This window comes from Procambarus clarkii, chromosome 84 (genome assembly GCF_040958095.1).
Source record: "Procambarus clarkii isolate CNS0578487 chromosome 84, FALCON_Pclarkii_2.0, whole genome shotgun sequence".
NCBI lineage: Eukaryota > Metazoa > Arthropoda > Malacostraca > Decapoda > Cambaridae > Procambarus > Procambarus clarkii.
Window position 1 is genome coordinate 19,427,985 of NC_091233.1, and position 26,263 is coordinate 19,454,247.

Below are 26,263 nucleotides of genomic sequence, written 5' to 3' on the forward strand. Positions count from 1 at the left end.
TATCTTGAGGTTATCTTGAGATGATTTCGGGGCTTTAGTGTCCCCGCGGCCCGGTCCTCGACCAGGCCTCCACCCCCAGGAAGCAGCCCGTGACAGCTGACTAACTCCCAGGTACCTATTTACTGCTAGGTAACAGGGGCATTCAGGGTGAAAGAAACTTTGCCCATTTGTTTCTGCCTCGTGCGGGAATCGAACCCGCGCCACAGAATTAAGAGTCCTGCGCGCTATCCACCCGGCTACGAGGCCCCTTCATGGTTATTTAATAAACTATGTGTGTGGATGGAATTATGAGGGAGATCATGATTAACATATTAGAAAAAGGTGTAAACATCGTGTACGGACCTAGTGTGTGAAATTGAAGTAGGTCATAACTGTACCATACCTGGAGAGGGTTTTGGGAGTTCTTCTGTTCCCCGAGTCTAGCTCGACTTGTGATAACATGGTCCATGAGGCTGTTGCTTGGAGTGGCCTGCAGGCCCACATATCCACTACAGCCTGGTTGGTCCAGCACTTCTTGCAAGAATATGTCTAAGTGCCTCTTGAATACATACACCTTTGATTCGGCAATATTTCTAATGCAGGTCAGAATTGATGGGGGCAGAAAATAAATCTTATAGAAGAGAGTGATAAAGATTCGTGTAAATTAGATGAAATTTTACTTGTGTGAGAAAAGATTATTAAGTGAAAATGCACCGAAGTAAAGTTTTGTTGTATAGAGAGGACATTGTGTGTGAAATTACAGTAGTGTGTGTGGTGAACTTGTTGGTCAGTTTACCTGAAATATGTGATTGATACAGAAGGAATCTGAGCAATCGATGGCTAGAGTAGGACAAGTCAGGTCAAAAAATTGGCTGATGCAGTGAATGCTCGGGCTAGGAAAAAACAATACCTGTATGGTAATAATAATTCTGTAATAAATATAATTTTTTTTTTGTCTTGAGTGACTGTTTTAAAGTGCTGTTACAAATTTATTTATTTATTTATTTATATATACAAGAGTTTTTACATTCTTGTAAAGTCACTAGCACACACAGCATTTCAGGCAAGTCCTTAATCCTAATTTTCACACAGACACACGCACTTCCCCAGGAGCATAAGGGTGAAAGAAACTCTGCCCATTTATTTCCACCTCCGCTAGTGATCATACCCGGACCCTTAGGATTACGAACCCCAAGCGCTGTCCACTCAGCCATTAGGCCCCCTTGCTCGAACATGAACGAAAAATGCTCTAACTTCCTGCAGCATCCCAAATACAATAAAATATTGTACAACCTTTAACCAATTTAGAGAGAAAAAGTACCTAGTTGATATTCTATAGTCGGTCTAAATCCTGTATCTACCACTCTACATAGGCCTAACATACCTTCCCCAAGAGCTTAAATTAGTAATAACCTAATAATGTTTGCTGTTACTTTGCCATCATTCTGTATTTTCTCTAAAATACTGTGTGTAGCTATAATTCTCAGCAAAACCATGTTTATCAACAGCAATAAAATTTTCAATAAAGTAGGCCATTTAGTATTAAGTATAGACTAAAGTAATGGTAAGTATTAGCCATTAGCCACAAAACCCATAAGTACAGTACAGTACCTGTAATATGTTAATTACTGTACTATTGTCAGGGACAAGAAGTCTGTACTTAGGCTTGTTGAGGTGCCCCCTATGCCGACTCTTGACATTTCCCAAGATGCAACCCACAACAGTTGCTTAAGTCTTGGTTACCAATTTACTGTTAGGTGAACAGATAAATCCAGTGAAAGCAAAAATGACCAACCATTTCTCTCCTACCCGGAGATCGATTCCAGGATCCTCGCCTGCGAGCTGAAAACGTAGATTGGTAACAATATCAACCTTAATTTTACATTGGTATTTTTTAATAAAAAAAGCTGTGTAGGTGCTAGTTGAATAGGCTAAGGAATCATTAAGCAGTAAGAATATTATAGAACATCTTGTAATAAAGCTTTAGGTATCACTTAGACTCAAATCATTTCATCCTAATTGATATTGTTAATTAACTAAGTTAATTATACAGTATTAACTTGTTATATATATATTTCAGGACATGCTATCTGGGCTGCTCAAGACAGCAGAAACTCTCAAGGTGAAAGGCTTGGCTGAAGTGTCGGGTGATCAACCTGCAGCACAAGTTGCCAACCCTATTCCGCCCATCTTACGGCTTGGAGTAAGATGCCGCCGCACATTTATTCACTAATATACTATTTTCATCTCCTGTATCAAATATATTTACTAATCAGTGAAGTCACTTTGAAGCACAGTCAAAGTTTCTTTATATTAATTTTCAATAATAATAGCTAGTTAACCCTTAAACTGCTCCTGTCCTCTTCGAGAGGTAGACCAATGATGCTCCACTCGCCTGTGGGAGATTTAATGTGCCTTGTAATATTCAAAAAACTAAAGATTCTGCTGGGACATCATTCAGCACTCGAGACCTGGAAATTGTTTGTCGTTTTGCTAAAAAAAAAAAAAAATCTCCTTTTCTGCCCTCCTTGGCGATTAGTACAATAACTGATGCCGTGTCAGGTGTATTATAATCCATTTACTGAAGGATGTTGTAGGAACTATTGATGATATGCAAAATTTCAAGGATTTTTTTTTTACCAGGAAGATATTTGTGATGACAAGAAGGTAAGGTAATTATCAGGAGGAAGCATAAAGTGTGTAATGACAAGAAATTTATTACATAGTTTACTTAAATTAATTTACAAATAATTGTTTTATGATATTGAATGGAAAACTATATATTTTTTATGCACACCAGGATATTGACTTAAAAATGTGTGTGCAGTTTGAGGGTTACAGAAAGTACAGTATAAGTGGTTAGATGTTGTGGGGAATGAGCAGTAGATGTATTAGTCTGTAGTTACACACAGAAATCACAATAACGTGACACATCAAATGGACAAATCCACAAGGGCCGTGACTAGGATTCGAACCTGCGTCCGGGAGCATCCCAGACGCTGCCTTAATAGACTGAGCTACGACATGGTAAAAGAGTTGAAACCGAAGTTCTGCTTAACTTACTGGATCCCGCAGCCTCTTTGAGACACAAACCAGGGTTTTACACAACTCCCCCATGCACTCGAGCTATGTCAATAGGCCGTTCTCCCTCTTCGCCCTTACATCATTACACACAGAATGATGTAATGATGTAAGGGCGAAGAGGGAGAACAGCCTATTGACATAGCTCGAGTGCATGGGGGAGTTGTGTAAAACCCTGGTTTGTGTCTCAAAGAGGCTGCGGGATCCAGTAAGTTCAGTAGAACTTCGGTTTCAACTCTTTTACCATGTTGTAGCTCAGTCGATTCAGGCAGCGTCTGGGATGCTCCTGGACGCAGGTTCGAATCCTCGTCACAGCCCTTGTGTATTTGTTCATTAGTCTGTAGTACTTATTAGATTAAATTAATAGACCATTTTCACGTAAGTAACCCAACCCACACAGAGGAAAAGAAAGTGAGGATGTTTTGGTCCATCCTAGAACCCTATCACAACTTGATAAGGGTCCAGAATGGACTGAAACATCATCACTTTCCTTTTATTTCATGTGTGTTGATTTGGTTATTCATTTTTTAGCTGAGTTATTATGACTTATTTTCTGCATTTTCATGTTGATATCAAGTATGGGCTGTTGTTGATTGTTGTTTTAGATTCAGCTACTCAGAACAAAAGTTGCAAGTAGCACGGGTTATGGTGAGCCCGTAGTGGACTTACTTGGCACCGGAGCGGGGCTGTGACTGCCAAATATGGGCTGCTTTTGACATTTAGGTGGTCCCTGTTATATGAACGCCCTTTATGCAAACACTTGTCCATCCGAACATCCTCCCAAGTCCCTAGTTTTGTGTCCCGATCCACTATACTGTATATATATATAATATTAAAATATAAACATACATACATACATACACACAAATCAATCAAAATGTCAACATGATGCACTAGTGTCACACTGTAACCCACATTTCCCCAGTCAGTAGTAATAGGATTACTCCCATAAAGAGCTAATCCTCTTTACTCCGAGTTCTAAACAAAAAAAAACCAAGGCGATTTCACGTGGAAGTGTCGGTGCAATTAGTATTGGCAGCAGAATAGTTGTGGTGTTCTTATCCTTGATGCTTGTCATCCCACAGCTATTGGCACGTTTCTTGTAGACTCTGTTTATTCCTTCACCTATTCCAAAATTGGTTTTTGCATATTATACAATATTGCTATTGTATAACATGCATAGGCAGGCAGACAGGCAGGCATGGAGTCTAGCATGCAGTCTGTAAAAGGCTGCATCTGTTACATGAATAATAATAATTGTATAATAATAATGTTTATTCAGATAAAAGTATACACATACAAAATGTGTTACAAATAGAATGTTGGATTTCTGGATAGAGCAAGTATGTACTATGCCTAAAGCAACTAATACATGCAGCGTTTTGGGCAAAATGCATGGTTCAGCCAGGAATCACAGCCTGGTTGATTATGTATCCTTTGGAGGTGTTTATCGAGTTCTCTCAAACACCATGAGAGGTCAGCCAGTTACGCTCCTTATGAGTAGAGGAGCGTGTTGAAAACCTTTGAGCCCTCCTTGATGTTAATAGAATACTCGCTTAGAATATTTATTTCACCTTTACTTTTCAATGGGATTATTTTGCACATCCTGCCATGCCTCCTGGTTTCATCTGGAGTTATTTCCATGTGTAGATTTAAGAGAATTAAACTAAAAGTAATGAAACAGTTTAAACACTTTTCCTTGATTTCATATATATATATATATCTCATACGTATTTAGGTTTCATTCTTCAGTAAGTGTTTGAGTATATGTTTTTAACACCAACTATTGTATTTTCTGGCATAAAAAACTTGCCTATTTTACAAGGATATTTTTAGTATATTTCATCATACATTTGTTGAAAGTAATTTTCAAGTGGTTTTGTATGAGAAACTATGATTTTGTGCATGTAAAAATACAATATATATTTATTTGGTGGTGGACTATAAGCATGTGTCCTATCCACTAGAAAAATGGTATATGCTGTATTTTTTATTTGATAATCAATGTGGCTTTGAATTTTATGTATAATTGAACATGGAATTAAATAAATATAAACCAGGTACGTGGTAATGGATTAGGCCCAAAGAAAATATAATTTGATCAAATTTAGTATGATGCTCAAGGCAGCCTTCCCGTCTCTATGATATACCATTTTACAGATTGTCCCCCATATCCCACGTTCTCAAGAAATATTACAACATACCCGGCAGGCTACACTCCCTCAGATGGCGCCACCAAACAGTTCTCCTTTAACTACTGCCCTCAACGCCCCCATGGTCACGCCGCCCACAGTCACCCCACTATCGGCACTCCTCAACCCATATGTAAGTTAATGATTTTGTCTCTCGGGTGTTACAGTATAGATTCACATAGTTGTTGCTCTTTCTCTTTCATTCAACTCTTTTTACTCATTTCTGTGAGTCTTTATCTTCATAAATTGTTATTAATCCTGTTATTCTTTCGTGTGATAAAATGATTTTCTAGAGTATGCTATTCGATACAGTACCTTTTTTTTTTTTTTTTTTTTTTTTTTTTTTTGAGATATATACAAGAGTTGTTAGATTCTTGTACAGCCACTAGTACGCGTAGCGTTTCGGGCAGGTCCCTGGAATACGACCCCCCACCGCGAAGAATCGTTTTTACAACCAAGTACCCATTTTACTGTTGAGTTAAACAGAGGCTACAGTTAAACATTTGCGCCCAGTAAATCCTCCCCGGCCAGGATACGAACCCGTGACAAAGCCCTCGCGGAATGCCAGGCGAGTGTCTTACCACTGCACCACGGAGACTTACATTGTATCATTGTATTTCTTTGGAAAGCTCCCCCTCAGTGGTTCCCTGTTCAAACCAAGACGATGCTCCCGGTTCTCAATGCCCCCCCCCCCCATTGTTTTCTCTTGGAGGTAACAACATGCTGGGTACAGAGAGTGTGTTCTTGGTTTAAACAGGGAACCACAGATGGAAGCCCTCCTAGAACAAATAAAAAATATGTAAGTATTGGATAGCATACCCTGAAAACAGTTAGGTGTAGGATAGCATACCCTGAAAACAGTTCGGTGTAGGATAGCATACCCTGAAAACAGTTCGGTGTAGGATAGCATACCCTGAAAACAGTTCGGTGTAGGATAGCATACCCTGAAAACAGTTCGGTGTAGGATAGCATACCCTGAAAACGGTTCGGTGCATTTCCTTTCCTGATGCCTCTTCACTCCAGCAGTAAAATAGGTACAGTACCCGGGAGTTTGACAGCTGTTGTGGGTTGCATTCTGAGGAAGGTCAGTAGTAAGCCTAAGGGGACCTCAATAATCCTAAGTACAGGCTTATTGTCCCAAACAATGAGAATTAATATGTTCAGAGGTGCATCATTTTGTTTGGGTTGTTTCTAAACATTGTATTGTTAAATATTGATATTTTCTTAATGTTGTCAAGTGAAAAATCACACACACATGAATAATCTTATCATTCCAAGGAATGGCTTTGTTGAATGGAATTCCTAGGAATTCCTTAAATTCCTTCCTTGGAATTGCATTGTTTATTTGTTAAGAGATGATAATCATGACAGGAGCCACTGTAGTGATATTAAAATGTTAATTTTTGTTCTCGGCATGTAAAGTGTTGTATCATCTGTTTAGTAAATCTTGAAGTACCTGTCTTGTATGTTTAAGTAATACACCAGTAGGAATTGGTCTAAAAATCTTAGGCTTTTAAAATATTTTTCTCCTCAGGGTATTGCCCTCGACGAGCGTAGAGTGAACCTTCTGAAACGCATGAGTCAGGAACACGAAGCTGAAGTTGGGAATGGAGGAGGAAGTAGTGGCGGTGGCAGAGGTGGTGCTGGCGATGGTGGCGGTGGTAATGGTGGCAGTGGTGGAGGCAGCGGTAGTGTCGGCGGTGGAATCAACAGTGGGGGAAGTCATGAGCCACCAACAAAAATGGCAAGGCATGAACCAGAAGAGCAAGAGTCTCCCCAGCTCCCACATGGCTCTATTTTTGTAAACACTCCAGAGAAAATATCTGTCAATTCCACAATGCAGAATGTCCTTACGCCGATTCCACACGAACTGACCGTCAATGCACGACAAGAGCTGCGTAAGTTTTTTCTATTGAACTTGTATTTCAAATTTTCATTTAATTTTTGGGTACGCCAATTAAGGTGCTTATCTCTCTTGTAGTATATTTTTTTATTTCTCTGGAGATGTTTGTGGCATATCTTGATCCCTGTGAGTGCAGAGAATAAGTCACAATAACAAGTTGACTTATTATTCAACCTGTCCTCTTAAAAAGAACGTCGCTTTTGACGGTTTACCAGTATGGCCGAATTTGGACGTAATTTGAAAATGAAAAAAAAGTGAAAATAAATTTGGAATTTTTTTTTCAACAACAGTAAGTTAAGGGTTCTCTGATAGGTTAGGTGGGCAGGAAATTCTCATAAAGTTTCAAAACGTTATGAAAAACGAGAATTTAAAGTGTCTTCTCATAACCTCTGCATGTAAGCCGGACAACTCAAATAGAAAACGGAACAGAACGTCACTTTTGTGAGTCGATTTCATTTCAAATTACGTCCAAATTTGGCCATAGTGCGCATACGAGCCAAAAGTGACGTTATTTTTAAGAGGACGGGTTGTATTATTAACTAGGCAGTTATGGCTGCCTATGGAGAACTCTCCTGCTTGATAGTGATCAAAATATATCAAGTTAATCGCCTATTTTTTAATTTCTACAGCTGACTTCTTGAAGTCTTACACCATCTTCAAGTTAAATGACTATTTGGGATTCCGGACCCGACAACAGTTTTGGGAAGAATCTGCCGTCCGACGCATTCTCGAGGGTATTAAGAACAAAGAAATAGACATGAAGAGTGCTGCTGAACTACTGGGCGTCTCGTATGGGACGCTTTACGGAAGATATCGTGAGGTGTTCGGCTACCTCAAGCATGCATGGGTAAGTTGATCAGGAAACTTTGGTTAAATTTTTATATAAACAAAAGTTAAATAAAAGTTTGGTTAAAAATTTTGTACCACATTATACTTTTTAACAAAGGTTTAAGTGCAAAGATTGATTGATTTACACTGTCCATTTTATGGGCCCTAACACCTTTTCTGTGGAGAGCTCCTCTGGCTCCTCGGAGTTTACTGGGCTGATATACAAGTATTAGACTGTGGCATCGGTCAATTTGATTGGAGTTCTTGCCTACCGGGGACCAAAAGCCAGAACCTGGCCCCCCTCAGAGAGCCACGAGGAGCAATGGCCTATAGAAACCCCCATGTGGTTGGAAGCATTCCATGTCTGCCATCGACCAGGTTAGACACCCAGAAAGGTAGGCATCCTAAAACAAACTCCACCTGGTTAAAAATTGATACCGAAAACCGAACTATCAAGCAGAACTCCCCAATTTGAAAATGAACAAACAAGCACGATGTCACAACCGCTGCCGCACCGCTGTTTATGCAGCTCCCTCCAGATCTTTCTCGCCCTCCAGAAGGGGGGAAGGGGGAGCCCCAGATCCCCACGCTGGCGATCTAACCCCAGTTCTGAGGCTGATGTGTTGAGCGGCGGTCGACAGGAAAGTCAGATCAGCGACCTCTTTCCCTTCTCAGCCCTTCCTCTCTGTCTTTTGGCCCTCCTCACCACCTGTCCGGGCCATTGTCCATCCTCCTCCTAGGGTTTATGTTGACCATTCCTGTTCTTCTCCTGTTGAGACTCGAGGCTGTCGCACAGTACATTGTTGATGGTACGCGCGTCTCCGTACATCAGAAACGTAAGGAGCCCCGATGGATAAGAAGGCTTCAATATATTTCGCATCTTCTGACTCCGACACTATCCATGCTTTCCCTCTCATTTCAGTGGCAGAGTCACCTGTTCCTGCTATGGAGGTTCCCCTTGGTCCTTGATTGTCCTGGATGCTGCCCTTGATCCAGTGCATTCTTTTGTTTCTGTCCTTCCTGGCCAGGATTCCCTTGATTGCCCCTCTCTGATGCCTCCTCCCACTCCGGACTCTCAGTCTGCCTCTGGTCCGTCCTCCTGCTCCCTTGCCTCCATTATCCTTGCTAGTATTGCCTATGCTCCGTCACCCCGATTTCACTGATCCTGGTCCTGATCTTCCTTAGTCTAGCGTGTTCTTCTTTGCCTTTGTTTCTCCCTTGTTATCTCTGTTTTTGTTCTCTTTTTTTTTTTTTTTGTCTATGTCTGTTCTTTAATGGAATATTCATGGTTTATATGCTAACTTCCATGAACTCCAACTTCTGATCACACAGTTTCCACCGCTTTGTGTTTGTCTCCAGGAGCTGATGCTTGGCACTCATCCTGGTCGCTTCCATGGTTATTCTTTTCTCTCTCACCCTCCAGGTTTTGCTGGGGCACATAATTCTACTGCTCTGATGATCTGTCATGATATTCCCTTCGTCTCCCTACTTTTTCAGTTGCCTATTCAGTGTTCTGCGTCCCGTATCTTTGAGTAAATGGTATACGGTCTGTTGCGTTCATCTCCCCCCAAATGTCCTGCTTTCTCTTCCTGATCTTAAATACTTTTAACTCTCGACATACCTCTGGGGAGATGTTCTGACAAACACTCGGGGCTGCCTTCTTGAACCATTTGTCCTCTCTTCTTCCATCTCTTCTGAATTCTGGTGAGTCCACTCATGTTGACTTCCACACTCTCACCCTTTCCTGTCTTGATCTTACTCTGCTCATCTTCTCTTTATTTCGACATCAACTGGCAGGTTCTTGATGACCTACATAACGATGACCAATTTCCCCATCCTTGTCACCTTCTCTTTTCACCCTCCCCTCTCCTTCCCTAGGTGGCAGTTTGCCAAGGCTGACTGGAACCTCTTCATCTTGCACGCTACTCTTTCCAACCTTTCTGAGCCTCTCCTCCTCACAGTTTTTTATGGTACCCTCGGCTCTGTTCCTCACTCTACCTCCCGGGGTGTGCAAAAGTGTGTTCCCTGGTGGAATTCAGACTGTGATCGGGCTGTCCACTATAAGTGTGCAGTCTGGAAGACACCGTCGCCAATGGACGCCCGATTCTTTTATTTTGTTTCGGAAGGCAAGTGCAGTGGCACGTAGGGCCATCCATATGGCTATCCTTGAGGGTTAGAATCTTTCGTTTCCACCATTACGTCTTAACACTCCTCTGCCCCTGATCTATAAGAAAATCTGCAAGATAGGGAGTAAGTTTGTTCCAGATGTCTCGCCAGTCCTTCACCTCCATGGTTCTAATGTGGCGGATCCGGTGTCGGTCGCAATCGAACTAGGTTTACACTTTTCGACTGTTAGCTCCGGTTCTTCCTCCTCCTTTCCTTACTCGTAAGTCCCCTTCTTGTAACTAGTCTCTTAGATTTTCGCACTCATCTTCAGCTTCCCTATAACGATCCTTTCTCTCTTAGAACTCCAGTGTGCCTGGTCCTCTGCGGTTCTATGAAGGTGGCTCAGAAGATATTAATTATGAAATGCTTTGCCATCTCTCAACATGCACATTTCAGTATTTACTGAAAGTTTATAACTATGTCTGTGTTAACTCGCAGACATTTAATGGAGCGCCGGCCTGCTTCTTGTTGTCCAAACGGCATTGTCCCTCTTACGGTCATGCAAATCCTTGGTGAATGTCCTGACTTCCAGGATGAGTGTGCATCTTGCTTCCTGACTTCCCCACTATGCATGCAACATCACAAGAAATAGTTGGGGCCTTGGGAAAGCCACTGAGCATATGTAACACCAAATCCTCTGCTTTTTTTGTGTGTTAAATTTGTACAGTACAGTAGTTGCAGACTTTTTTGTTCAATAAAATATATGCCCTTTATTCTTTGAAAATGAGATTTCAAGGCTTGCATGTGGGGAAATTTGCTGGATTTGTTGCAACTCTGGTTGCAATGAATTGGATTCAGTCCCATACAGTTTGTTGAATCGAGGTTGTTCTGTATATGCAATTAACACTGCCTGGCCCAAAGTCAGCCTGGTGTTTCCCGTGAGCGCACATCCGCACTAAAGTGTGTACACTCTTCAGCTTTATCACGTCAATTTTCATGTTATGTTGTTAATTTTGGTATAAAATTGTTCACAATAGAATTCTCTAAAGGGATATATGCATCCAAGGTAAAAGCAAACCCGGCGTGCCACCCGCAGCAAACCCGCAAATCAGCCGAGCGTTACCTATGAACGTGAGCATGCAACAGCACTAAAATGTGTATGCTCTTTTCAGTTTTCTCACCTCAATTTTTGTGCTTCATCGCTGATTTTGGTATCAAATTGTTCGCAATAGAACTCTCTAAAGGGATATGTGCATATAAGGGCAAAATGCCTGGCACGCCACCTACAGCAAACCCAAAAATCCGCCGAGCATTACCAGTGAGCAAGCATCCATCCACACACCCACAATTCCCACACTAAAATGTGTATACTCTTTTCAGTTTTATCACCTCAAGTTTCATGATATGTCGTTCATTTTGGTATCAATTTGTTTGCAATAAAATGCTCTAAAGGTATATTCATATAAGGGCAAAGGGAAGAACAACATTACCAATACCTTAAGAATAAAGTCCATCATCATGTGAAAATAACTGCTTTTCATCATTATTTATACTCGTTATTTGTTCCTGACATTATTTGTTACACTATTTCATTTTGTCTTGCTTCCTTCCCACATGTGTTTGTACCACAATATCATATGTATAAAAAAATTAAGATGTCTGTACTTACCACCCAATGATGATTGTCGAGCATGAGTTGAGCATTAGGTTAAACCACTCCACCTGCTCCTGGAAAATATTTCCTGAAGTTTCTCAACCCATGTTTTATAGGAGTGGATGGTGGGGTAAACATTACTGCTTATCCACCCAGTATGTTTTCGTGCGATGGTACAAGCCGGAGCATGGTGCAGGATTCGTTACCACACCACACACGACTTGCACTGATACCTGCTGTCCTTCCTTTTTACTAAACTCGTAGCAAACACCACACTTCAGACCTTTCTTGATGCAAACTATGGAATGGTTAAGTTTCTGTTCAGATGATCGGGTTTATCCACGATGCTAGGGTTTTTCCTAGCAGCAGCAGCACTAGGAGTAATCTGACCTCATCTTCTGAGTCTGATAATGATTATTCATTTCGTGGTAAAGAAGGGAAGAGTGGCCGCCTCAGACCTGATGGTCCAGACGGTCTGCTCTCGTCGTCATGTACATCACCAGCATTTATGATTTTGTCATTTTGGAGAGGCCAAGTCTTACACTCAAAGCTCAACAGTGATCAAATTATTACTTAGTGGAACGGGAGCAAAGAGAGTTTCTTTGTATCAGTTGTGTAGCACTTGTATAACACAAAAGCATTATGGATAGTCATTTGCAGAAAATAGAATGTGATTTTCTTCGTCCACTTGTGACATTTCCGTGTGAAATGATAAATATTTGACCATTTGGTCGAAGTGATCAACACCTTTCATGTTGTTATTGTAATCACAGATTGCCTTTGGTTTGTTCACAATGACCTGTTGAAATGAAGATGTTCCGTCAAGTTTGCATACACGTTTCCTTTGTTCCACTTCTTGTGTAAATGCATTGTGGCAAGTTTTGATGAGTGAAGCAACTTATCTTTCCACAGGATTATAAAAGTATTGTCTTTTCATCTGAATGCAGTTTTATCTACTGGCAGTTTACTCTTTGCTTGTAGCTGAAGATCTTTTGGTGCACCGTGCTGCAGTCTGAGAGTACCACAGGTGTATACACCTTGTTCAAGCAGCTTCTCACTAAGTTGAACCGTGTTATAGTAGTTATCCATATATATATGGTAACTTTTGTTCTTGAGTGGTTCAATCAAGCCCATAACTGTTTGAATTGTTGTCCTCCCAATTCCTGCATACATTTCAAAATCATAGATGTAACCAGTACGTGATTCAGTTAGCATTTACAGCTTTACTCCATACTTATCAGGTTTATTTGGATTATAAACCTTGAAAGCTAGACAGCCCCTCCATGACATTGTGCCGTCATCCACACACACACTTTTCTGAGGAATGTATAATGTTTTACATTTATGTGTTAGATATTCCATTATTGTTCTAACTTTTATTAGTTTGTCTTGATTGTCTTTGGGAATGGCATTATTGTTACGAGTATGAAAATACTTTGCAATCGTTACATATCATTTCGCCATCATAAATGTATTGAACGAAGGTTCTGCCACAATTTAGCTGTTTGCCAGTACATAGTCATTTCTGGCATCTTCACAATGCCCATCAACATTGTCAGTCCCAAATATCTGGCAAGCTCTTTTACACTCACTTCATCCCCCCTCATTGTTTGTGTTGTTAGGAGCATTGGACATGCTTTGTGATGCATACAAGTTGGTTCCTATACACAGTAGCATATATTTCAGCTAATCTCACATAATAAATAAGTGTAAAAATCCCAGAGGAGTGCTTGGTTACTGGTACAGTCAAGTCTGGTGTTCCAGTAAAACTGTCTACAGATGGTGCAGTGTTGTCAGTATACCAGGTTTCACCAGAACTGGTGCATGGAGTACGTGCGGTATGAGTGCAGGCCCTGCTATCTAAAGGCAGGGCCTGCACGGGTGGCGGTATAATCACCACCACCACTACCACTCCCCCCACTTTCAATTTCATCCTCACCTGCTGTTTCAGTTTCAATCACCTCGCTTTCTACATCACTGTCACTTTCGGCACTATCAAGCTCAAGATCAGAAATTCGTCAACTAAAGCTTGGAATTTTGTTGGTGTGAGTTTCAATTTCTGCTCTTTTGGCGAACGCTACTTAGCTTTTCCCTGAGACGTGTTTCTTTCCCTGCTTTCGTCATGGACTGGCTCTGTTCTTTATCGCTATCCATCTTGGAGTAACTGTAGTATTTATAAAGGCATTAACAAATATAGCTGAGGAAAAGTAACCAGAATGGGCACACGTTTTTGTGCGAGGGGAGGCCGCAGCAGTCACGAGCGTGAACACAATAACAATAAGCCTATTGCATGGGTGGTGGTGGTGCCATAATGCCACATGGACCATCACATAAAATGGGAGGACATTGGCGCACTTTTTAAAACGTCCCATAATCGGGAGGGGTGGGGGGGAATTTAACGAATATTTTAATTTGGGACGCAGTGTGCGTCCTCACCTTGACTGAGTATATTCATATACGAATGCATTATGAGTTATCAGCCAGGCAAAGTGTTAATTTGCTGTATGTAGATGATAGTTCTTTTAGCAGAGCAAAAAAGTGTTGGAGTATACAACCTAAACAATTTTATTGATGTGTCTGAAAGGGCACGTGAATGTAGGCAACAGTAAAGGTATTACATTATGGTGGAGAGAGATGGAAATTCTTTGTCCTATAAATAGTACCGGTGAAGTATTGAAAGTGGCAGAGCAGCTTGAATACTTGGGAATTATGACTGATAAAGAGAAATTTGTGCATTCAAAGTTTGGCGCAGAGTCAGTCGGGGGGAAGGAAGTGGCTGTTGTAGTGAAAATCCCTATTAGAAAAAAACAAGAAGATGGGAGTTCAGTACTTACATTTGGATGCAGCAAGTGGACTGCAAGGTGGAATTGCCAACTTACACACCTTTGCAAGGTGATGGTATGTTATGAATGGTAAGAGATCTTATTGAGTGACTCCCTTGGTTAAACCTCACTACTTTACTTTTGTTAGACATATTTTCTACTTGTTCATGGTGCATAAGTACATATACTGTAATCATCACTGAGGTGTCACTGGGTGTTAGGGTGACTACAGATTTGGTGGACTGTTCAGCCATGTAAACCTTCTAGAAAGCCTAGAGAGATTTTACAGCATTACCTTTTGAAACAAAACTGTTCAAAATTTGCCAGCAATTATGACATTAGTAGAGGGGCCTGACAGCTGAATGGACAGCACTCGGAATTGTATATAAGTATACTTGTAAGTATAAGACGATAGGTATATATATAACGAATGTATGTAGCGAATAAAAGCAAAAAACAGTATAGTGGGACGAGGAATTTGACTAGTGAGGAGTTTTTGAGGGAATGAGTGGTGGGGAGTGGCTGGCTGGCTGGCAGATGTGGCCACTCATCGTTGCTTTTTGACTCGCATTATGAACTTAGTGGTTCGTTATGGTGAACAAAACATGCAGATACTTATATACAACCTATGTATATAATGTAATAACCGACAAAGTATTTGTTCACTGTTTTATGAACGTAATAATTGAATCAATAATATGCACACCATAATTTTAAGTACAGCGATGATTCACACATTTTATTATATAAATATATCACACTATACACTATTGAATAATATTACAGCAAAAAAACTACAAAAAAATCAATCAGACATTGAAATAATAACGTAATTATGTCTTTGTGGCAACTCCGACAGCTGGGGCGAAGCAGAACTTCCCCGACGCTTGCTGAGTCAGCGTCTCTTTTTTGCCAGACTTCCCTGACCTATTGCAGCCAAAATATGCCACTTTTTTATGCCTTTTATTTTATTTTTTTTGTTATGCACCTGTGGGTGACAAAGGCCAAATAGCCCTTAGCATAGCAACACAAAGGTTAAAGGTGATGATGCATGGACACTGGTGAACCACCAACATGTATTTTAATGCATTAGTGGTGCTGTTCATACTATGGATACTTCAAAATTGGTTTGTAGAGAAGTATAAGCGACTAAAACGTGGACTATGACACTGTTCACATGATTGGATCCATTGTAAGTCTGATGTTTGTAAATTGAGAACCTTTATCCTATTACAATAAAGCATTTATTACAAAAACCTGTTATCTCAAATTATATTTATTGCTAAAAGCATAATTTTCTTTAAATATACTTGGCTTGCACAGTGTACTATGAGAGCTTTGTAATCCTATTTCCATTCGCCTGAATCTAGGTAACTTGAATGAATTCATGTTCATTATTTTCTGGTAAACAGTGGGATTAAGTAGGTAAACAGTGGGATTAAGTAGGTAAACAGTGGGATTAAGTAGGTAAACCATGAAAATGTATGGGTAAATGGCAGTAGTATACAGTTGTGGTACACCAAAAAAAAAAATCATTCCTGGTAAGAAATTCTGGCAAGTTTAATGTTTAGCTAATTACAAATGGGGATGAATCCCCATATAATTCAAATTGCTGAGCTTAGATAGTGTTCAGATGTCAAGCAAGTTTGGTAAATTGATGTGTCATTGTTTATATATGGACAGCCTGTTCAATGTGATCAAAGTTAAGCAAGTAAATTATTTACACTTTATAAAGTGTTCAATTCTGTCATGATCAGTCTATAAATTATATCAAATTCATCAGTGTTTCTATTAGGAAGAGTGTTTATGTTTATGAAACTATATATTTTATACTGGCTAATGCTAAAATATTTTGCAAAATACTGTATTCAAATTCTTTTATACATCTCTGTGAAAGGTTTGAACATTGTTTTTATGCTGTATTGCATGTTGTATTGTTTTATTGGGATTTTATTTTTGTACATGGTTGTTGCAGGTCAATAAGCAAGGACGTGGAGGCTCGTCACAAAAGGAACGTTCAATATGGGAAGAGTCCCGAGCCCAGGAGCTGATCCAGCATGTTCTCAACAAAGAGCTCTCTCTAACAGCAGCAGCAGTCAGACTTGGTGTGGACACAAACACTTTCTTTGCACATCTTACAGACAATGGTAAAAACAAGAGTCGCGTGGCTCTCCTCCTTGGCACGGACACCAACAACTCGGATAGCTCCTTCAATGTGAACACAAATACTAATCACAGTGAAGATTCAAACTCTGCCAATGCATCCTCAGTCGATCTTGTGGGCGAAGATTCCAACCCTGCTGATAATGGTGGTGGACAAGGAAGTGATGACAGCAACATGGAGTGCCTAGCAGAAAATGGACGAATCGAATCTGAAGTGAACGGAGAGAAAGACGACAATGAAGACCCCGAAGTTATTGACGATAATAACCAGACAAGATCCACAGAGCAGCAGATTCTTGGACTACAGGAGATGAGTGCAGATGAAGGTGTAGATGAGCAGATGACTGAGGATCAACAGGAAACCACACAGCAATCCTTGGAAACCTTCCAGTCCATAGTTGAGGATGATTCCAACAATTTGTATGCGGATGCCTCGTAAATTTTGCACCGGAGTGTTTTTTGCCTTTAGACTCAAAGCAACCTGGCACAAATATCTTCATAGTTTTCTCTTGATTAAAAAAGTATTTTAAGTGAGCTTTAAGGTCAAATTGTGGTTATAGAGCAAGTACAGCTCAACTATTTAAAACCTGCAATTGTGTTGGATGAGAAGTAGCTTCCTCAACACCGTGCATTAAGGTGTGTAAATCTGAGGGCTATTGGATATCTGTGTTGGAATTCTGCATGGCAAAGCAAAAGGCATTTTGTTAACCAAAAGTTATACAGAAATAATGAGTTGAGTAGGATGTGAGCAAAAGCGTGTTTTTGATTAGATGTGTTGCTACTAGTTTGTTGAGTGTTTATTAAAGCGTTTGACTGTTGGAAAGTACTTTAGAATAGATTAATGCAAAGTTTATGTATTGTTTATTAAGGTTGGGCTCAAAATGTGACTAGATGAAGCTCAGAGGCATTATCCTCACGCCATAGAGTTTGTTATGGTACAAGTAATGGTACAAGGCTAGACGTTTTGTGAATGGATTTTGTTTTACCTGATACAGCAAAACTAGTTTTACACTAAGAGACCTAGATAGAAACTTGGCCCTGTCTTTTCACCATCACAGTGAGTTGATGGGAGTTGTGAATGAGGGTAGAGTCAGGCCAAAGTATAGTTTTACAAATGTGACGGCGTAAATCAACCGAAGATGTGAAGGAGTGCCATGATTTTCATAATGATTTTCATTATCAGGTCATAGTGTATAAGGTGATGGTCACTGATATTGTGCAATTTAGTTGTGGTGATGCTGTGAAAAGCTTGTGGAATGACACAGTATTTGACCTGATTCTATAATCATTTTATGTGTATTCTTAACATTTTTATATAAAAATACTTGATACAAAGAAGAACCAGCTTCAGGACACTTTTTGGAGTCTTCGTGCACTAAGAAGAAGAGTTCCACAACACAGTAATTAGCTATTCTTGAACATTTGTGCTTGTTTTACATCAATTCTGCATCTCAAGTGATGTTGCTAGCAACGAGCAGCTAATGCAACATGCCTTTGACAGTTAGGTCGAAGATTGTGGCAATTTAAACTTAATATACGAACCCCCAAAGATTTGCCTAAAGGATAGATGTCCTAACGGGCCATGTAATGGTTCGTGCCTTAAATAAGGAAGCCGATTATTATTATTATGTTAATGTAAAGAATTTTTATACCAGTGTTTAATATTACTGGTAACTATAATAGGATATTTTTCAAACTTGTAGACTGTAAATTATAATGTGGTAGTTAGTGAAACCAGAGAGAAAAGTATCTATGGATAATGTGTCTTTTTAGTAATTTAATGTTTTAAAAAAAAAAGTATCCTTATAGTACTTTGCTGTTCCATAGGTTCAAATATATCTAAAAATTCTCTAAACCCATCCAAATCTTTCTTGAAAATGATGTTTATTCTTCCTTGTTAATTAATTGGCAGGACTGCTACTAGGCTGTTAGCATAATTTTGTTCTGTTCATGGTCAGACAGAACCTTCTTCATCAAGGTACCAAACCTGTAGATTGTTTTCCTCTGTGCTGCATCAGATACAGAAAACTGTAGAGTCGTTCATGCAGGTTTCTCGTGTTCTAACACTATGGAAAGACGTCATTGGGGAACACTGTGGAAAGACATTGGTAGAGTGGGGGTGGGATCAGATATCTGTGGCTATTTGCTATGGATTGAGTTTTACTGTTATAGCAAGGAAAGTTACCACTCTGGTATATGTAGCATAATTTGTAAAAAACAAACCTCAAAACTTATCATATGTTCTGAATAGCATATTTTTACTGGGAATTACATGTTGTACTGGTCCCATAGTTTAAGATACACAGCATGGGTTTGCATGTATGCACTGTGTTCGTAGTTGTGCATTCATATTTGTTGTTTCTATGTTGACTTGTATTGATTGTTACCACTTTGCTATTTGAGCTCATGAGACCAAGGAATCTTTTTATTTCTTCACGTTAGAAATTTTGACTGCTGCTGCCAATGGAGCCGACATTCCACGGAAAGGGGTGTTGATGCTTTCATTGAAGGCTCGGATCGAGTCGGAACATTGGTCATGGTGCGCTATTGCACACGTCAGATACTTTCCAAAGAACAAATGTGAGAATGCCAATGTCGGATATATTGCAGTTGGCAGAATAGATACATAATGGTGAAGCTGTGCTGATAAGTTAGTTAATAGGATATAAGGATTTTTTCTACTGTGTCTATAACTAACATTTCAACAAAACACATTTTATTTCAAACTGTTGTTAGGTTCTACAGTATTTTGCCTTGAAAAGTCTTGTACACAATGTTCCTGTTTTATATTTTAAATTGATTTATTATCATATTTATCACACATAATATGCTGGTATGCACATTACCATACCTGGCTTATGTTTTGCACATCAGTGCAAGGACAACCATATATGCAAAACAAAATTTTATTACTATGTACCATGTAAAGAAAGCGTAATTTTAAACCCCATATAATTTCTTAATTCCAAATGAATCAAAACTTTAGTATGTATCCCCCACATTATATAACTTGTTTATATAGATTTAGAGTTTTGTTTATACCACCCCCGGGCAAATCTGGGCAAACGATGCTTATGCAACATAGAATCAACGTTAATACTTTGATTTTACGTTAGTTGAACGTTACTCGATTGTGTTTTGTCCGCTGGGTTAATTGCTCATGAGGAATAGCTTGTTTGATGCTAGATGTATTCTTTGGAGTAGTTATTATAAATGATTATTAGTATGATCTGAAAGTGTGATGCTTTGCAGGTTGATTAATACATAACAAGTGCAGGAGTTGGCAACTGTGTGTTTGCTTGTGTTGGAATATTTTGTATTTAGAAACTATGGATGTTATTCAGATGGTATTCAGACAGCTAGAAAAGAGCTTGGAGATGGCTAGTCCACTATCAAGTAGACAAACAAGTGTTTTGATCAAGTTCTTCACTGTGTTACTGATAACATGCGAATTGTGTACTGGGTTGAAAATATGTACAAGTAGAATTGAACACTTGTGTAAACTTTTTTAGTCTTTGATTATTTAACTGTACAGAGGCCGTCTTACTTTTTGAATTATTATTTGAAATGTCGATTAATTTTTAGTCCAGGGGTTACCTCCTTCCCATGCCAACCACATGCAAACATGCCTGAGAAGCTAGGCTTAGTGTACTGGGCAATCGACTGTGCTGCCATATATTCAGTGGAGACGGAGAATTGATAGGCTCGGAATTGTTTCTGGGGTCAAGTTAAAATGAAGCTGTAGAAATTGACAAGCATCATTGTAATAGCTGTGATGTAGTTGTCAGCCACACACGTTGATATAAAAACAGTCAACTGTGTTGCATATCACTGCTAATTCTTTGTTAAAGATTTACAATCAGGCTGGCTGGTGGTTTGTTTATTTGACTGCTGCCATAATAGCGAGCTGGTTGGTTATATAGCTGGATAATCAGTTATCTGGCTGCCTGCCTGACTGATTTGTTGATCATCCTGCTAGAAGGGTGATACTGTGTGGGTCAATGAGGACATGAGCAAGCCACTCCCGGAAAGCACCGTCATCCCTTTATTGATACCCATTCCTGATGCATACCAACAGTCGACACCCACCGACCTTCCTAACACCTGCCAACCCTCCCAACACCCACCAGTGAGTGAGCGCATATTAGAGAATTTGTCTTTTACTTTGAACTCATTTTGAATGGGATGCCGTGTGAACTAGCAATGGAAATCAAAACACATTTACAAGAGGGAGGTCTCTTGAGCAGACAACAACAATGCCATACTGTGCATCAGAGCGGCAGGTCATGCTACACCGGAGCCGAGGAACTGGCCGGCCGAGCGGACAGCACACTGGACTTTTGATCCTGTGGTCCCGGGTTCAATCCCAGGCGCCGGCGAGAAACAATGGGGAGAGTTTCTTTCACTCCTGTTACCTAGCAGTAAAATAGGTACCTGGGTGTTAGTCAGCTGTCACGGGTTGCTTCCTGGGGGTGAAGGCCTGGTCGAGGACCGGGCCGCGGGGACACTAAAGCCCGAAATCATCTCAAGATAACACCAACACGCGTGCTAATATCTGAATTTGTGAACGTATGTTATTCTGTTGGAGCTTTGATAGTAAAGAAGAGTGGCACTCATTCCAGAACTCATGTCTCTTTAATTTGAGACTTTACAGTACACTATTGTGGTGTATTTATGGACATCAAATGAATATTTTCCATGGGTGGGAGGATACACAGTTATCCAAATAAATAGTTTTTCTACCAATTTTAGTCCATAACCATTTGGAAAGCAAGACGGCCTCTACTTTTTTATGGCTATAGCTAATATTTTCAGTTGTTTTGTATCCAGACTTTTCTCTCCATGTTGAAAGGTTCGTTGTGATAGTTATGCCTGGTGCGTACAAATGGAAAAATTTTCTGCTATTTGAGCATGTTATATGTTGTGTATAGATTTTCTTTTCTTCAGAGCTTAGCTTTTGTGTGCAATTCTCTATTATGGAATTTAAATGATGCTGTTTTAGTGAACTGATTTATATTCTTATACAGCCCATCCTCCTGTTTTGGTACTACTTATAGTAACAATGAGGACCATAGTATATATACCGACGTACAGCGAAATTAGAAAGCAGAAATCTGAATTATTGAGTTGGACAAACCGGGAAAACTATTTTTCATGTGTTGCTTTGACAAACTAACCTAACCTTCCTAGGCCTAATATAGTAAATGTGTGTGTTATACTAGGCCTAGGAATATTTAAGTTTGTTTTTAGTTTCATTTATTTTTAAAAAGAACTCCTTACTAGTCAGTATACCACTATCCAAAAGTTAAGTACGTATGAATTCACGACTATTGACGGCAGTCACAATAGGTACTTTCTAGACAGTAGGATGGGTTATCTTATATCAGTACAGATACTGATAAACAGTCATAACAATTTATAAGTTTTTGTTACCTTCCTCTGCCTCTTCCTCTTCAATTTGGTATTACAGGTGTTGTTAAGACATTGAGTTTGTCGTAATATTGTTTGCACGAATACACTTCATTATTTAGAAAATTTGGATGTTGGAAAAACTTGTCCATTATTTAGCCTTCTGTCGGTACGTTTCAGTATTTGTTTCCTCTCCGAAGTGGCCTTAAACCAGGCGTGTGAGATGCAAGACACACCAAAGCACGTTCCAGAAAACACAGCAACGAGCCTTCTCTCTCCTACAACATATTTCTGTAGTGTTAAATGTAAGATGCTTCATTTCATGTGTGGCACAGACCATTTAATGTATGGTACACACCACTTTATTTAATGTGTGGCACAGACCATATAATGTATGGTATGGACCACTTCATTTAATATGTGGCACAGACCATTTAATGTGTGGTACAGACCATTTCATTTAATGCGTGGTACAGACCACTTCATTTGATGTGTGTCACTGACCACCTCATTTGATGTGTGTAACGGACCACCTCATTTGATGTGTGTCACGGACCACCTCATTTGATGTGTGTCACGGACCACCTCATTTGATGTGTGTCACGGACCATCTCATTTGACGTGTGTCACGGACCACCTCATTTGACATGTGTCACGGACCACCTCATTTGATGTGTGTCACGGACCACCTCATTTGATGTGTGTCACGGACCATCTCATTTGACGTGTGTCACGGACCACCTCATTTAATGTGTGGTACAGACCACCGCATTTAGACCTGGTTGTTTCCATGAGGCCTTGGGAGTAACTTCTAGTGGTATGTCGGAATTAGCCATATGGAACATGCTGAGCCTAAAATTGGTGGTTTTAGTGAATAAATATATATATATATATTTTTTTTTCTGTTATATGGTAAGTCAATGTTCATACACTTCAAAATGCCTTGTTCCTTAGGGTGCCTTAAAGCATATTGTATATTACTATTTTTTTTAACAAACTGGGACACCTTGAGGTAAACAATGGGTAATTAAGGCCTAATTAGCCATTATGTATATCATTGTAATCGCAAGATACGAAGTGGATCACATAGTCACTAATTCTAACACATTCTAAGGTAATTTGCAGATTTCTCAAATTTTCCAACTGTGAACTCGACCAAAGTATTAATATTTAATTTTCATGTACTAGCTTTATCCGATACTGTGGCAGGTGATATTAACTTCACTTCAGTGAGTTTTGTTTCGTGTCGTACGTAATAGCCGAAACTATTTTATTAGGCCTAGTAGGCAAGGTTTGTTTTGTGTAATAACATACCTATTCTTATCTAAACAAAAATATATTCAGATTTTTATGGATAGATATACTATTGGTAACATTTATTATCAATTTTTTAGGCCATGTTTTACTTATGTTAAGCAGAGTTTTGGGATAATAGGCATATTTAGGTTAGATCGAGTTGCTAAGAAAGGGTTGGTCGGGTCAGGTTGCCGAGTAAGGTTGGCCTAAACAAAATGGACCTTGTACATTTAACTAGAAATATACAGTATATTAGTACATTAGAATAAATTGGTTAGAATGTTAATTTTTAAGGAAATTTGGCTTCTTTGGCAAGTTTGCCTATTAGGTATAACACATGTACATACAGTACATATGCAGAAATACATGTATACAGTATGTGTGTAAAAAAAAAAAAAACATAACGACACACACACACACACACACACACACACACACACACACACACATTATACATATTGTATATACATGCGCGCACACCAACCCATCCATATGTTTGTACTTTACTATGCTGATATATGTATAGATTAAATTCATTAACATAAATTATAAGTACAAAACAATGACAACAAATATGCAAACTCAACCTAACCCAATCTAGGCCTAATCTAACCTAAGGAATAGGTTAAAGTATGTTAGGTAAAGCCTAAATTAAATAAGGATGGGTTTTTATATTAGTTTTTCCCATCCATTTTAATTTTTATTTTCTGATTTTGTTTTATTTCTGTAATTTAGATTTTATGCCCGACTGTTTAAACAAAATCAACTTTTTCAACATTCATAATGGTATAGTACCAACATTAAGGATGTAGTGACACAATTATACTCATTAACACAGTCAACCATGTGCTTTCAGAGACACATTTCTAGGATGGACATTTTTTCCTTTTTAGGTTGTCCAAAAAACTAAGTGAGATTATGAGAGCAGAACTTGCCAACTAGCAGCTCTAGACACTATGCAACTGCTTTGTTTTGGTGTGTGATGTGGCACTTAAGTATTCATTCTTCTTGTATGTCACAATCGACTTGAGAATGGTCCAGGACGGACTGAAACGTCATTGTCCCTTCACTTTCTAGTGTGTGGTTTGGTCAACATATTTCAGCCACGTTATTGTGACTCCTCATCTGCATCTGTCTGGGATTATCACAGAATTGTCGAAATATCTTTACACAATGTCAGTTTTGTGTTGATCGAGATATCTTCATGTAACGAACTCAAAGGGAATTGTTCATGTGACATTTGTAGAGGTGATAATGATAGGTGAGAGTTGCATCCATTGGTGTGTGCTGAGTAACAAGCGGGCAAGGCAGTTCTTCCTGATATTTTGAGGGCTAAATCTAGCATCTTTGATTCACCAATACCGAATTAACTTGTGCCACAAAACCCTTACAAGGTGCCAGTTGCCATCTGCAATTACCTCTTGTATTCTAGTTTCCTTGTGCAATTTTTTACATTAGTTTTGTGAACTATTTTTTTTTTTGTCATGTAATTACCTTAAATGTAGAGCTCTTAATTAGCCAAGCCATTTAAGGGTTAATGTAATAGAAACCTGCACCAAACTGTCAACTTTCAGGGCGATTGGAAATTTTGCTCTTTCCGTTGTTCCTTCGACTCGTAGCTCTTGATAAAGTTCTCAGAGAATCCAATTTGTTTTACATCACTCCTCTTTCTGCTCTTGTATTGGTAGGCTGAATCGTACCAAGGAACTCTAGACTATACTGTAACAGTGCTCTAAAGTTTAGCAAATCTAAGTGCTCTGGATAATTACTTTAAATTTAATTTTTGTTCTCACGAATGTGATAAAGCGATAGACGATAAAAATGGTAGGCTTGTAGTTCTTGGAAATGGGAAGAAAATTTTTCTGGTCTGTAAATATTTATGAGCAGGGTCTCCATAATGGTGGCAGGAGCTTGAAAAAAATAGTGGTGCCCAGAAAGGAGATAAGAGAAGTATGACATTAAATATACATGGAAAAATACTGGATGACCAGGCCCCAAATTTGTACAATAAAATAACACACTGGAATGAACGCTGTGGTAGGAAATGCAGAATAGCCAGTGAAAAGTAGAGGTGCCACAAGCACAATCAGAGAACACTGTACGAACATCAGAGGTTCAATATCCTCCAAGCAAGTACTGTATAAGAAAAATTGCAGAACAAAAGTGGACTTCAAGAAAAAATGAGTTTTCTGCAAGAAGTGCCAGAACAACTAGACTGTAGTGGATTTATGGACCTGCAGGCCACACCAAGCAACAGTGTGTTGGACTAAGCCCTCACAAATCAAACCTGGTTCGGGGAATTCAAGAACTCCCAGAACCCTCTCCAGGTATTATGTACGTAACAACAGGTGGTATCAGGCCCCTCGGTTATTTATTGCACACCAGACAAATGAACTCGACACATACCACCTAGACGTCTATGCACTATCATCAATAGTCATCAAATTCGTAAAAGGATCGGCCGTTACACTATTGGTGAGTACAAATTTACTCATTTTTACTTTATACTGAATAATTATGGAAGATGACCCAGTTTTGGTCGTTAACCTGAGGTGTCTGGAAAGCAAGTTATTGCCTGTGTATTTAGTTTAGTTATATATACAGTATATTTATATATAAACACATGATGAGGTTGGTAAAGCAATGGTTACACGTTTTACAGACCCGAGTTAATTCCCATAAGATCAAAGTGAATGAAGTGTTTTACTCAATACTGGGGATTTACAATACACACACAAACACACACACACACACGTGGGCTATTTTGATTAGTAAGTGCTCTTTCTTCCAAAAGGATACACAAAAAACATAAATGTGTATTTCTATCATT

General features: G+C 39.3%; 1 protein-coding gene across 4 annotated transcripts in view; it reads left to right on the plus strand.

Moving 5' to 3' along the window:
• The window catches only part of LOC123774879 (uncharacterized), an 84,294-nt gene extending 62,014 nt beyond the window's left edge, over positions 1-22,280 (plus strand). For 2 of the 4 annotated variants that reach the window (XM_069316586.1, XM_069316590.1), the window contains 5 exons: positions 2,060-2,182; positions 5,221-5,385; positions 6,787-7,150; positions 7,785-8,002; positions 16,541-19,749. In XM_069316586.1, the coding sequence (XP_069172687.1) occupies positions 2,060-2,182; positions 5,221-5,385; positions 6,787-7,150; positions 7,785-8,002; positions 16,541-17,167 (1,497 nt within the window). In that variant the 3' untranslated portion in view covers positions 17,168-19,749. Of the gene's footprint in view, positions 1-2,059; positions 2,183-5,220; positions 5,386-6,786; positions 7,151-7,784; positions 8,003-16,540 lie in introns of all 4 variants that reach the window. The other 2 variants (XM_069316588.1, XM_069316587.1) reach the window with 2 other exon arrangements.
• Positions 22,281-26,263: the final 3,983 nt, after the last annotated feature.